Source organism: Bombus huntii, chromosome 9 (genome assembly GCF_024542735.1).
Source record: "Bombus huntii isolate Logan2020A chromosome 9, iyBomHunt1.1, whole genome shotgun sequence".
Taxonomy (NCBI): Eukaryota; Metazoa; Arthropoda; class Insecta; order Hymenoptera; family Apidae; genus Bombus; species Bombus huntii.
This window is the reverse complement of record NC_066246.1, coordinates 13,870,231-13,885,310: the sequence shown is the minus strand read 5'-3', so window position 1 is coordinate 13,885,310 and position 15,080 is coordinate 13,870,231. Positions and strand designations below refer to the sequence as shown.

Below are 15,080 nucleotides of genomic sequence, written 5' to 3'. Positions count from 1 at the left end.
ATTATATTATCGGTTATTCGTTTGCCAAATTATTACATACATCTTTACAGTTTTCGTTCGAGAAAGGTACGGTTATATTTGATCGGACAAACAAAGTGTAAAACCAAATTGACGTTTGAGCTTACCCGAAAGATTTTGTACTGATTAAAGGTGTCCTGAGATTTAAAAGACCATTTCTCTTAGCTGGTTTTCCATGTCGGTTATCGTTGAAACTATCCCCGTGTTCGCTCTGTGGTTCGAGATCATTGTCCCGCCGTTTCGATCTTTTCGCTCGAAGATAAAGCCACGCTGCCATACCAAAAACCACCAATATCGCTAGACCTCCCACTGTTCCAAAAACTGCTGTTAGAATTACGTCCTTTCGCTCCATGCTAAGTTACCTTTGAAAGAAAGATGTTTATTCAAATAGAGAAACGTTTTATCAATTTTTGCCTGTTTGACCTCTCACATCACACTCGTATTCATCAAGGAGTCTCGTAATTGTATTAAATTGTCAATCGAATACAGAGATCATATTAATACATTGACGAGGCGAGAAAGAGCGTATCGTGTGCGATATCGATATTAAAAATACAACTACCCTTTGCTCCTCTCGTTTCCACAAATTTCCCATTATCTACGCTCTACACAGGAGGGGAGTTGGTGTTTGCCGAGGACATGCCAAGAATAAATAACACGGTGACACCGCAACGATATTGCATATTACCCAGCTCTCTGTCGATTATATTTCTCCAACTAATCAATACCAATGATATTTTTCACCTCCTTCTCGTTTCTTTGGTCATTTATAGCCATCATATTTTATCCTATGTATTTAATTTCTTTATAGTCTGTCCTCTTCGCCTCTCTTCTTCCCCCCTGTTTCTGCTATGCATAATCCGTTTTCATAGCGAAAGAGGTGCAGTGCATGAATGCTCAATTGTTACGTACATAAGCAGATTGGTTTTTCCCATGATAAGAGACTGGACGAGCGCGTAGGCGTTACGTGCTTTGACATGTAAACAACCCGTTAAACCATAGTATAGCATAGCATATTAACCTTTCAATGAATCCCCGGCTTTCCTCGTATTCGTAGAACTCTAAATGCGGATACCGCTCGACCGTTTCACTTCTCTTTATGATTCATTATCAATCTATGTTAAATTAAATGATGCGTCACATAATCGAGCTTGGCATAGTTTCAAGTGGTCCTTTCATCGAAACATTTCAGACAACCTAATTAATTATTAACCTTGTGATTAAAATCACGTTCGCTAAACAAAAGATTTTCCCCTCGATCACGGTAACGGATGTTGGTTCGCAGTTGTTCACCTTTTTACTCCGTGATCAACGTTTAACCAAGCGCGTATAAACTCACCGATCCGGTTAATGATCGATTATTATAGCTATGAATAATAATAATATAGCGAGTAGGTTGAACGAGACAAGATAAACGCATTACCGAATCATTCAAAGTTTACAAAGTCTCAAACTCGCCAATAAACTAATTGCTATTTATGGATGTTTAATCGCAGAAAATATCAGACGGGTAGTTCCCATCGTTTCCAGTTACGTTACCGCGTAGATCGTTGAGTAATTGTTTTTCTTTTCACTGTGTGTCGATACCGTTGTACCGCGTGTCTCTTTAACGCACGGTAATTTCGATAACCTCTACTACTCTCCTGCTCGATCCCAAGATTCTTCTATGCATAATAGACTCTGGTCGAGCTTTTTTGCTTGAAACGGAGCAAACGATGCTCGAAAAGCGTGAAAAGCGTGAAAGACCGGACAACTTTAACATTCAACCGACTAAAGCACTAAGCAAGGCGGTATTTATAATTGACCCTCTACCGAACTTTCAAAAGCTTTAAAATTAGGTCGTGCAAAACTTTTCTTTTCTTCCGTGCGTTCAAAAAGGGGCAAGATTGCGCGTGCACGACGATCTATCATTAGTATCGAATTTCATAGCAAATCGCGTTCGTCTCTTCTTTGTGAAAGCATTCGTACGCTTTTTGTATGTAATATATATATATATATATATATATGCTTCTTCTAAGGTTAAGGGTTAACAGATGTATCCTGTTTGAAATATCAAAACTTGTTATAACAGTTTTCTATGTTACCCCTATTCGATAAGAACCGTCGACTTAATCCGTTTTATGCGCCTACCGCGGTGCAAACGTCGTGATTGATACGCTACAATGAAATACTTTATCGGAAAGATAAACACGTATTAGGAATCCTATTGTGGCTTGCATTTACGATATCAGTCCATGTCCATATGACCACCACGTGTTGTTATATCGTAAATGCTCAATCGTAATCATACCGTGTAATTTATTTTCCGAATGTAATTAACTTGACAAAAGTTCAGTTAGAGATGAACGATAGACATTAATAAAGAAAGAAACGTTCGGTGCGTTATTCGTGGAGATGACCTGGGAGCCGACTCGTTTCCATTCCCGTTGCCAACGCCGTGACGCGACGCGTCGCGACGACGCGACAGGGTGAATATGTAGTAACCTTGACCGATGCTAGATATAACAGATATAAGTAAGACGTTGCAACTACGGATCCATATCCGTATCAAGATTATCGCTCTATAGATGTCACCAATCAGAATACTCCTGTCTTAATACTTTTGCAAAACAATATCACGTTGTCATCCGATTTCGTTCTCGAAAGCGATGTTCCTCTTCATCGCCAACCATATTCGATAATACAATTCACGAACGTAACAAGACTATTAAATTATGAATTTCTGATGTTTGCTGTTTGCTCTATATGTGATATCGCTAGAAAGTTTCGATCAACACGCTCGCACGCGTCTCGTTTTGTTCGCCTTACAAAATACTCGGGTATCCCAATAGCGAATTAATCTAATGGCCCATCGCACAAACATCGCTAAATCAGAGATTTCAGTTCATTTCATTTCATTTCACTTTATTTCATTTATTTCATTTCATTTCATTTCATTTTATTTCGTTTTATTTCATTTCATTTCATTTCATTTCATTTTATTTCATTTCATTTCATTTCATTTCATTTCATCTCATTTCATTTCATTTCCTTTCGTTTCGTTTCGTTTTATTCTAAAATTAACACGAATAATATTGCGACATCGATTGCACTCGCGTATTGAATTTTTCAAATCACTTTTCTATTACAAGATCAAGCGTATTGACCAAGGATGCGCATCGCGATATATGTATTAATAATCCTGTACGATGCGAATCTTCCGTTTTCCTTTCGCTACCTTTCATTTTGTGGACAAGATCTAACAATTTTTCTTTGTTTTTGACGTGTGTTTAATTGAAATGTACATATATATTTTAATAGAAACGTACATGTATATACATATACATGTATATAGGTACAAATATATATTTGAACACTCGTTACGTCACGAAAGATGCGAAAGATACGAAAAAAGAATGTAAAAAATGAATGAAACAGAACGGAAAGGGTGAAATAGGGAGAAAATAGGAGAGAGGAAGAGATGGAATTATAAAATACTCACCAAAACAGAGGAGAAAGCTATCCCCTGTCTCGTTGGTATCGGAAAGGCACGCTACTTAACAAACGATTGTTTAGACGAACGAAATTGATATCCGTTGACATTCATTTTACGCGTTTACGTTCACTAATGGACACCATCCGTTTCAAATTTTTTGCGTTGGTCAACGATAACGATAGTGTCGTTGTTCTTCTCCCTCGACAATCATCGCCAAGCAGAGCTCCTACGTGTATACTTTACATACGCGTATAATGAAAAATCGCCGTCCACGAAACCGAGACTGACAAAATGATAAACTAATAGGAATCACGGAGATCTTCGCAAATCGAATTCTCAGACAAGATCAAAAGAGAATAAAAAGAATCAAAAGTGTAAGGAAACAGTTCACGTGGAACCGGCAAACGAGATTAACAAACCAAGCAAAGGACGCAAAAATGGGCGGTACAATATCCATTGGAAAAAGAAAAGGGAGACATGGAATTACGAGCAAGAGTTCGACGAAGGGAAAGGAGCGCTCGAATAACGATGGAAGGTAGCTCCTCGGAAAGAAGGGAGACCTTGTAGATCAAGCCAGATTAAATCGAATCGGGAAAATGAAAGGAAAAGTAGGGAAAGAAAGAAAGGGAGGAAGGAATGGAGAGGCTGGGAAGGAGGGAAGTATTGAAATAAAAAGGAAAAGATAAATGAAGGAAAAAAAGGAAGGCGAAAGAAAATGCGCAGTGGACTAAGCTGATTAGGATAACGGAGAAACGATGAGGACGAAACGAAAGAATTTACCGATTAGAGAAATGTTTAAAAAGCGAGGAGAAGATTAAGATAGGAGGAAAGCAGCAACCGCGTGACAGGCAGCGTCGCGACGCACTGCTGCTCCGCGGCTGCTACTTCCCACCTCACCGCCGCGGCACGACCCCGCCGCAAATTTCCACCCATACACGGGCTCGCGCCCTCGATCTCGTCCTCGCTCGCCACATCAACCCCACCTTTTCGACTACGGCACACCTTGCGAAACTCGATTCTCCCTATGGCACATCTCAACCGCGCACCCTATCCGACTGATACGCGGACTCGCATCCTTTTCTGATATATGTATTTTCCTTTTCTTAACGCCTCTCGTCTACTCGCTTTTCCCTTTTTTTGTTACTTTCTCAAATTCCTACTAACCACAACCATGTGCACTTCAGCTTTCTTCCTTTCCTTCTGTCATCCTCCTTATCTCTTTTCGCCACTGAATATCGTCGCAACGATTATTATGCGTTCTGTCTGTTACTAACCCAATCCTTTGTTTCAAGTTCGATCGAATACACGTTAGAGACGTTACCACTAGACATTAGAAAACGTAACAATCTTCGAGAATCAATGAAAAGTTTTATTGAATCAGCTTTTATCAAATACGGCAGGACACGCATCGTACTTTGCACTCTCATTTCGCCAATCTATAAATTCAATTTTTTATATTACTTTACGACACTATATAGGAGCCTATTCGTCGTGTTCTCATCGCTTCTAAGCTTTTCGTCACAAATTGATATGTGTATTTCTGAAGTATATAACAATACATACATATATATGTGAGATAGTGTGACGTCAAGGAAGGACGTGGCGTGAGGGGTAATTGTTTATTAGCGTTGTCAAGATATGTTAATGTTGTCAAGGAGAGTTGTGAGCGTTACCAAGGTATGTTAGGGGAAAAATGTGCATGGAAAATGCTGCCAGAGTTGAATTTATCGTGGTCGTGTAAAGTTCGTTGCGTTGTTGTGTCGTAAAATTAGTAAGAAACGAATACGCGAAACGCGGTTTTTATATTCGATTTCGCGTGAGTGCAACGATATTGTATTTATCATACTGTTTTCTATAAACTCATAATATAACATTCCTACATATACATATGTATCCTATTTCGGGATAATAAACCTCCTTAATTACTTACTTAACTTCTTACATATGCATTTTCTTTATATTACTTTGTATACTTTATCACTATACATATTATTCTTAACTATAGACGCACTCAATTAACAGTATATGTTATCTAAGTACACCTACTTACACATATAAGAAGTGGCACATATTAACGTTTACAGTTAGTAGTATTAATCAGTGTTCTCCTACCAAATGCCTACTTAAGCGTTAAGATGATGATTTAAGAATATTTCATCTATTCATAAATTTAAAAATACTCAATTGTGTATTAAACCACATATTAAATAATTAATATATATTCTGCTTAAAAGTAAATCTAATTTGTAGTGTCTATCTTGTCTATCGTGTGTCTTTATTCGCCGGTCCTAAAAAAGTTTTTAAAACAAATTTTAATTTCACAAATCCCATTTTTTTATATAGGTATTTTGCCTATATAAGAATCTAAAGACATATCTCACAAAGAAATTCTATCTATTTAGGAATCTGAATCTAATAAAGGGAAAAGAATAGAATATTGTATCTTCTTCCGTGTTCGTCTCAGAATGGTTCCTGAAACAAATTTAAAGCGAGCATAATGTTAAATGATGTTCTGTGAAATATTATAACGAGTAATTAATTTTCGATAAGTGTAACTCAATCACCATTTCGTTATATTTTTCGTTACACTTCCAACTCGTTTCATTTTAACCGTATTATTTCACTCATAAGATTTGAATGTATTTGCAATAAACGTATGCACTATTAAATATTTGTAATGAATCTGTCAAGTTTTAAACATATGAAAAATTAGTTCACCGTTAGAAAATTGAAAGTATTATGCACGAGGAAACTGATATTATGAAGGCAATTTTTTAAGTCCAATAACTAGCGATCACGGTTATTGATTTTAAAAGAATGAATTGAATTGTTAATGACACTCACATTTCAAATCAACTATTTCTATGCAGTCATCCACGAGGTTACCGACAATCTGCATAAAGAACGATCGGCAATTTCACGTAAGTGAAACCAATTATGTATATTAAAACGGGTATAACCGAATTGAAATTCCACTTAAAAACCTCGTGATACAAGTTATCGATAGCGAATTCTAATAATAATTAAGTTACGTAACCAACGGAGAAAGAGCAAGAATCATCAAAAGATTATTTGATTTGATTATAAAACGATGTTTCATAAATGATTAAATAAATGCGTATCAGTTAAATGGCACTCGTGACAGTGTATAAACAAAGTAGCAGTAATATAATGTAGCAATAAGATAGCAATATAAATAACATACATTCAATAAACATGCCTAAAGTTGGCTGACATGATATTTAAATTCAATCAAGGACCATAACAGTTATAATCAGTATAAAAAAAATTGCAGCATAAGGCCGTGAATATACAATAAAGAAAGCAGTAAATGGTAAAAGCGGGAAACAGCAAAACAAGTGATGGAAGAGCTAATGCCAAATCCCCGCTATATACAACCGCTATAAGCGATCAACATGTTTTTGTTTACCGATAACCATTACACTGTCCAACACGTATCTAATTTTACAATCTACAATAGGCGATCCTTGTAGACTTTTGTAAGCTGAACTCCAATCTGTAAACCGTTTTTTCATAAAACCTACATTTTCCAAAAAAATCAATTTTGAAAAAAATTACAAACTTTCAACTTTACAGGTGTTTTGTGCTTTTGCAACTATCGAGTTGCTATTGAAATGAAAATATTCTGTGAACATTCCCGCAAATGATATGCATTGTTAGTGGCATTATAAGCATTTAAACATGTCTAAATAATGATCACCTTGAAAATGACTTCTGAAATGCACACCTTTTTATATATTTTAAAAATTAAGAGTCTAGACGAAAGTCTAACTCTAGCATGCGATAGAGCAGACATTTGCTAAGGATGTTAAGGAAAGCATCAAAAAAAACTAAAAAGTCATATTTTCATTCCAGTGAAAAGTGAAAAGGTTTGGCAAAACATTCGACAGCGGCAATAATTCTCAATTCCGATGAATAGCGAATAGAAAAAATTTCCTCTCTGATTATACCGGCAGGCAAGGCATCCGCCAATATTGAATACCAATGCTGCTGTCACAGGTGAAATTCGAGCAGCCATATGATAAACCAAAATTCCGAGTCCAGTCAGCACCCGTTCTCAGACGTCTGGGTAGCATTCGGTCACTCCAGCCGTTAACCGAAGTATATAATAAGTACGAGCAAAGCCTTCTCCCACTCCAACGAATAAAAGAATATAAATGTTCCTTCAAAATCATCCAGTCAGTCTGAAAAATTTTTAACCAGCCCAAGTATCAAAAGTGTATTGAGGTGGCGTGTCGCGATAGGTGCGTAAGGAATACTCAGATGTTTTAACGAACAATTGTTTATTAAGAACGAATTAACAGTCAGAGTCAAGTCAATTAACAATTAACAGATAGGATTGACAAATAACTGGTAACGATTAACAAGTAACAATAGACACCAAGAGTTCATTCGACGCGTTGCTATGCAATGGTACTGAGGAGTTATACATTTAACGGCGTAAGACAGACTGACTGCCCTTTTGTTCCGGCTCGAACGGATTCTTCCCTTCGTTGCCCATCCATATCCCCCACTAGCGTGCATTCATTAGATGTGCCGCCGCGGCTGGCACGTATGCTCTTTCGAGAATTCGGCGGAAAGAGCGTGAAGATATCGATGGTACATTGGCCATGTCGGTGTTGCGCTTTGACAGCGTCGCCCTTTGTATCCAGAGCCGTTGGAAAGTTCCGTGGCCCGTGCCGCCACAGTATCATCGCGAACCGAGTAAAAATAAAAAGAACTCGATCTCCTGTTCGGAATTTGACAAGTTCCTTGTTTTTATCTTAATTTTACGCTACACTGTCGCCGTCGCCGACACGTGTTTTATCAAAGATTTCACCTCTAATTTTTTAAATAAATTGGAAAATGTAAGTAAAAGATGTTGCGCTTTAGATGTCCTTCTCTCACTTGCTCGTTATTCAAACATGTTTAAATGCTTATAATTCAATAACAATACATATCATTTTATTCGGGAGAATCCATAGAATAATTTCGTCTCAACCTAAGGGCCCAAAACATTAATTATAAATTCTAAGAAAAAGCGGTTTACAGATTCGTGTTTGGCTTACGAAAGTGTACAACAATCACCCACTGAAAATTGCAAAATCGGAAAAAGGTCAAAATTTGTTAAACAGCGATATCGATGAGGGCATTCTCTTTTGGTTGTCGATAACCAACCCACCGAGCGGATACATTTACCGACTCTTACCACTTAAGGGGTTGAAACAGTTACATATGTCGGTGATGTAGGGATAACGGGCCTTTCTTTTAGAATTTTGGGAAGATTCCCAATACTTTGGGCTAAACTGTTTGTTTTAGCTGTTCATTATAGTATTATAACAGTGGACTTGGGGTGAAAGTGTCACAACTGGTCACCGAACGTAGCCACGGTCACGGGATAAACGTTTTACTTCACAGTAGAAATACTAATGTTGAGGGGCACACGTTGTATTAACAAACGAGTCCCGAGGTGGGAGCAATGACGGCTCTACGCGAGTCTGCCTAGTAACGGCGCCTGGAATTTTGTTGATAACCCTGATCAATACACAATTGACAAATGTGAACGTGTCAGTCTTTTATTCTTATGGTCACCTTGGAGAGTTTATTCACAACGTCAGACAGTCAGTCTGAAAGATACCGTACATCATAGCAAACGTCATTTCGAGTTTAACATATATCCAATTGTACAAAGAGTTATCCCGTTGACCGTGGATTCGTTTGAACCTAAGAACATTGTTTATTTAAGAGTGACTTATTACGTTATACAGTTAAACCTTGTTTGAACAACTCCTGTACATATCACTGTAAATATAAACCTCTTTGTACAACTACAATGGCTTGTCCCAACGAAGAAACACAACGCGCCAACCCGACAAACCTGAAACATATATGTATATAAAAAACGAATATAAGATCCGTTTTTTAATGTCTTTTATCTAGATACTAATCATTATCAGTAATGTTAACAAAACCTGCATGGTTGAAAGTAATAAAGAAAAAAGATTCTGCATCGATAGTGGTTATCGGTAACGCAAAAAAATTTCGTTATAAATAATGGTTATTGATGACAAAAACAATTACTTCATAGATGCCCATCGGCAACCAAAGAACAATTTTCTTATATAGTATATGCAACAGTTATCGATAACCAGAGAAATCTCTCATAGATAACGGTATCGAGATATTACTTAGTGAAAGTTTTAAATAACAGCCGAATCTCCTATAAAATATCTTCAACAATGAACATACTGCATATAATGTATGTAATTGTACAGTTATTATGTATGTTGTTACGTTCTATTTAGTTGCCGACAAGGAGGTAGGTAGCGTTAACTGACGTTTAATGCAGCTGGCAATAAGTTCCACTTTCGGCTAACTTGCTATGTGCGGGAATACTGGCATGGCAGAGGATTAAAATTGTTCGAAAATAAATTAACAATATGTCATGATTTATTCAAATCTTACTCGATTTCGATATTGACAATTGACTGACAGATTGACGGATATAAAATTCTTCGCTTGACAAAATGATGATTTTTCGGTTGACAAAATGGTAACTAACTCTTCGAATGGTAATTATTCGGTTGACGAACGGTAATTAATATACTGATTTCTCTGAGTCGCTACATTTATTTATATCTGTCGGAGATGAAAAAACGTCGGGGTCTTTCTTTTGAAAATGTTTGGGAAGATCCCCAACGTTTGTTTAACTTCCGACTTTGTTTACAATTTAAATTTCTTAATATCGTTATAAAAACATAATTAAGTAAATATAAAAACATGCTTAGATAAGTTTTCGCAAGATATAGCTTTTGGCGGTTTTAACAGCCTTTCAATTCAAATACTGTAAACACGGTTTCAAATAAACGTTTTAAATTACCTTGATTTGAAAGGAATGACCAATTTTAATTTCGCGCTACGGATCGTGCGGGGCGCGGGACGTGACAATGTATATACATATATGAGTTTGATATATGTCTAGAAAGTAAACATTATCGTGCATTTCTGTAGGTTGGTATAAATTATAAAATTATTAATTGAAAGTATTTTACAGTACAAAAATCTGCCTTCGGCCTCATACGTTAATAGGGAATGCCATTTTTATTTAATTATTTATTAATTAGAAAGAAACTAGGAGATCGTCTTTACATAATGTATCTAGTGGGAAAAGATCAAGGTGCGATAGCTTGCTTTTTAAGGACGATCATAGCTGTGATATTGTATCTTCGTTAATTACTACATTCGTATTGGTGATCCATTTGTCGAGATGTTCTTATCGTGGAGCAAGTTATCATCGCTGCAAATTTTATTTGTAGATATGGTATTGCGAAATACATACGATACACGTGCAAATAAATTCTGGTACTATGTAATTGTAGGATCCGTTAATTCCCATTAGCTCATAAATTTTATACGTAATTATCGTTTTCGATTTGACGTTTTCGAATACTCCGTAAACAGGATAGGAAAGTAAAAATCAAGTTTCTATCAAAACGTTAAATTAACAGTTTACAAGTATTATAAATAATGCAACTTAACCTAATATAACCTAATTGGGTATCGTAACGAAATAATGCAGTCATATGTAATTTATACACGATAATAGAATCGATAGTAGCACGATGTTATCAGAGCCGTCGATAATGACACTATGAAGGCAACAATGGCAACAGCAGTAATAAAAGTTAAAGAAAGAGCGATAGCAACAGCGAAAATAAAGATCTACTCGTAAATTGAACCAGAGAGAGTTGAATTTATATGGTTTTGAATATATATAATAAGAACTTGTATAGTTTTTATTTATGTATAATAATTGTCACTTTGCACACCTCACGTTTTTTGCAACAAATTTCACACTCTGTATGTCCTGACGTATACCTGACGTATATATGTGCATATACATATATGTATCGTGTATATAATACCATGCCTTTAAATCCTCTAGTAATGCATTGTTGGTAAGTTGGTAATCAGGACTCAAGAATAGTCAAGACGCAAGACTTCAGGACAACACATGGGCAAGGAAAATACTGTACTCTGTCACTCATCGTCAAAGACTAACGATTCTCATCGTCATGAGTTACCACCTTTTGTATTGTTTTATTTGCATATATGATATTTTCGGCCTATACACGTGCTTATCTTTGTTGTTATGTTGAGCTTATATTAAGTCTGTCAGAAATAATTAACCCCTCTCACATTTCTTCTATCTTCCAATTTGCTAGCAACGCATTATATATATCAGAACATACTTACTATGTATTGTTATTATGTACATAAGGACGTTAACGATAAAGCAAAGAATAGTATTGGAGGAAACAGTTCTGAAATTTCTCCCACAATCGAAGTTACACGACACGTTCGCGTACTTACTACGTACATACTGACAAGATAAACCCCCCACCGCGAATATCATCATTGTGAGTATAAATACGGAATGCCAAAGAAGTACTAGACTAGTATTTATCTTACATTACGGATTTCTTGTCATCGCGACAACGGTAAAATCAAATTATTTCAATTTATATTATCATTAAACAGCTGTTGACAGATCGCGCTTAGGTTTGCAAAACCTTGCTTTTACACTATGTATAATCGTCTACTGATTATCTTCTATGTGATATATGTACATAACATGCATCACATGTATATTATATATATACGTATATGCGCGCGTGTATTTGATCCTGTGACAGAATCGAATCTCCTATTTTATATATGCGTATTACATATTCATGAAATGTATAGGACAAAAAAGACTACACGAAGACATTAAAACACGAAACGGGAAAAAAAACGTACAAATCTATCGAATCAGGTGTTATAAAAACGGTAAACATATTTCATTTTTCAGGTTGTTAATTTTTTTTCTTCTAAAGCAACTAAATTAAAGGACCGACGAGTTAAGCAATCGTCATGCGCGGAAATTTGAACGAAATTGGATTTTTATTGATCCTCATACGACTTTCATATCAGGTAAGGTTAAAATTTCAATAGTACGAACAGGTATACAATACCTGTGGGCGGAGCATATACAGGGTGGTTGGTAACTGGTGGTACAAGCGGAAAGGGGGTGATTCTACGCGAAAAAAGAAGTCGAAAATATAGAATACAAATTAAAAAAAAAATTTTTTTTTTTTAATTTTTCCATCGAGACAACGATCTACAGTGAGATCCGTTATAACGTACCGCACGCGTACCGAGCGAAAATTCAAAGTCGATTTTCTCGAAAACAAAGCCTCAAACGAAAAATTTTTATTCTATATTTTCGACTTCTTTTTTCGCGTAGAATCACCCCCTTTCCGCTTATACCACCAGTTACCAACCACCCTGTATATTATAAACAGTTATTTTAGCTTTAAAAATCACCCCTTAAATCTTTTTACGCCTGTAGCCGAATACCTTGTATATAATAACCTGTATAGTGTGTACAAATTTGGTAAGAATCGGATGATTTTTGGAAAGACGAAATAGACCAAAATCTAAAACACGATTCCAAACTTGTCATCGTTTAATAAGGATAAGAGTAATCTAACAAATGATCGTTCGCTAATTCCTATCATCCATTTCTATAAAACAGATGACAGAACAGAATTCATCGGATTATTATACCGCAGCTGTGGTAGAATTTGCACCGGCTTATCATTGGCATGATGCCGTGTTAACTTTAAGAAAAAACACGAATGCGTACATCGAGTACATAGAAAAAGCGAGTAAACAGGTAAGCTCGATCGAGTTTCATGGTCTGATTGTTTTTCGCAACATGTTAATCCTGATGTGAGAATTTGCCACACAGGGTGCTGACATTATCGTTTTCCCGGAAGATGGACTGACATCGATCCATTTGCCTGACAAATCACAAATGAATTCCTGGACAACAGTGATTCCTTCCGCTGTCGATGAATATATCCCTTGCACGGGAACCGACGTTAACGTCAGTGAAGTAAGTACTCTGTATCCACACTCGATACACCATAGATCTCTTCTTCTGTTATTTCTTGTAGACGTTAAGAAGACTATCATGTGCTGCAAGGGAAAATCGCATCTACGTGGTGGTAAATATCGCTGAAAAACGATTGGCCAATTACACCGATGCATGCCCCTCGAACGAAACATGGCACTATCACAACACTAATGTCGTGTTCGACCGAACAGGAAAGATAATTGCCAGGTACGTAATCATATCTTCATGATCGATTTATAACGATTCCTTTCTTCTTCCTTCTCTTTGTAATCAGGTATCGCAAAGTGAATCTCTATATGGAAGCCGAATTCGATAAGATCGAGATACCGGAAATTGTAACATTCGACACCGATTTCGGTGTGAGATTTGGTACCTTTATATGCTTTGATATACTATTTTCGGTACCGCCTTTATCCTTGACTAGAATAGAAGGAGTTTCAAATATCGTATACACCACCGCCTGGTTCTCGGAAACGCCATTTTTAACTGGTATCTTATGTCATTAGTACCATTTATTTACAACATACTATATATTTTCTTTATCAGCTTGCAATCAATCAATCAACATTTTTCATTTATAACTTTTCTTCCAGCCATTCAAACGCAATTTGGATGGTCCTTTGCCGAGAATGTGAATCTTTTAGTAGCTGGATATCACCAACCTGCTATCGGAAGTTCGGGAAGCGGAATTTATTTAGGTATCGCACGTTCATACAGATTCACAATTTCATACTTGTTGAGATATTTGTTCTATTTCTCAATTAATTTCCAATTCAATTTCGTTAGGTCGTAACGGTATAGCCAACGTAACCATGGCTGACTATCCTAAACTTTTGATCTCCCGAGTCCCAAAAACAATAAAATCCAGAAGAGCAGAAGTGAAACAAAAGTCGATGAACAAAGAAAAGAAAAATCAAGAAACGGCGAAAAACATTGCACGCCATGAAACGCATTGTGATAAATCAATAAAGGAAGAAATCACGCCCGAGTGGATAAAATTATTACGCGATAATGTTACATCATTCGAATCTATTCTGTTCAACAACGATTCAATGACCGAAACCGTTTGTCATCATAACTTTTGCTGCGACTTTAAGGCTGATGTGGAAACCATCACCAATTCGTCTTCGATTTATTACCGCGCGATAGTTTACAACGGTGTTCGCTTGTACGGCACTCAAGTAGAAGCCGGTGTCCGTGTATGTGGCTTGATTCAATGTCTTAATGAATCTATCCATTCTTGCGGTTTCGTTTCCCGATCCGATACTATATTTTCCGCTTTAAGCGTCACAGCAAGATTCAACGATTACACAAAAATTTTGATAATGCCTAGCGTACTTGACGCTTCACTCATTCCCTTTGGACAGTGGTCATACGTTGAACATGTACGTGGAAACGAAATGAATCTAACTATGGTTTTGGACGAACCGATCAACAATCTTATTACCTTTGGTATATATGCTAGAGACTTTGAGAAAGACAAATGGAATTAATTTCGATATCTATATTTACTACATTATTCTTGCATAACTTTTTTCGACTCGATCAAATTTTCCAATAAAAGATCACAATACTATGGACATGTATCAATCTACTGACAATAACATGGTAGTAACAACTTTT

At 36.5% G+C, this 15,080-nt stretch overlaps 2 protein-coding genes across 10 annotated transcripts in view; one reads left to right on the top strand and one right to left on the bottom strand.

The window, feature by feature from the left end:
• LOC126869812 (synaptotagmin-7) overlaps positions 1–4,363 on the bottom strand; it is a 23,885-nt gene extending 19,522 nt beyond the window's left edge. For 2 of the 5 annotated variants that reach the window (XM_050626851.1, XM_050626853.1), the window contains exons 1-2: positions 3,500–4,363; positions 126–380 (exon numbers count right to left, since the gene is read on the bottom strand). In XM_050626851.1, the coding sequence (XP_050482808.1) occupies positions 126–370 (245 nt within the window). In that variant the 5' untranslated portion in view covers positions 371–380; positions 3,500–4,363. Of the gene's footprint in view, positions 1–125; positions 381–3,499 lie in introns of those variants that run through there. The other 3 variants (XM_050626852.1, XM_050626863.1, XM_050626865.1) reach the window with 3 other exon arrangements.
• The window catches only part of LOC126869806 (vanin-like protein 1), a 16,134-nt gene extending 1,054 nt beyond the window's left edge, over positions 1–15,080 (top strand). Inside the window, exons 1-8 of one of the 5 annotated variants that reach the window (XM_050626821.1) lie at positions 4,900–5,309; positions 12,348–12,469; positions 13,074–13,214; positions 13,290–13,436; positions 13,498–13,664; positions 13,732–13,946; positions 14,051–14,155; positions 14,244–15,080. In XM_050626821.1, the coding sequence (XP_050482778.1) occupies positions 12,410–12,469; positions 13,074–13,214; positions 13,290–13,436; positions 13,498–13,664; positions 13,732–13,946; positions 14,051–14,155; positions 14,244–14,950 (1,542 nt within the window). In that variant the 5' untranslated portion in view covers positions 4,900–5,309; positions 12,348–12,409 and the 3' untranslated portion in view covers positions 14,951–15,080. The other 4 variants (XM_050626820.1, XM_050626818.1, XM_050626819.1 and 1 more) reach the window with 4 other exon arrangements.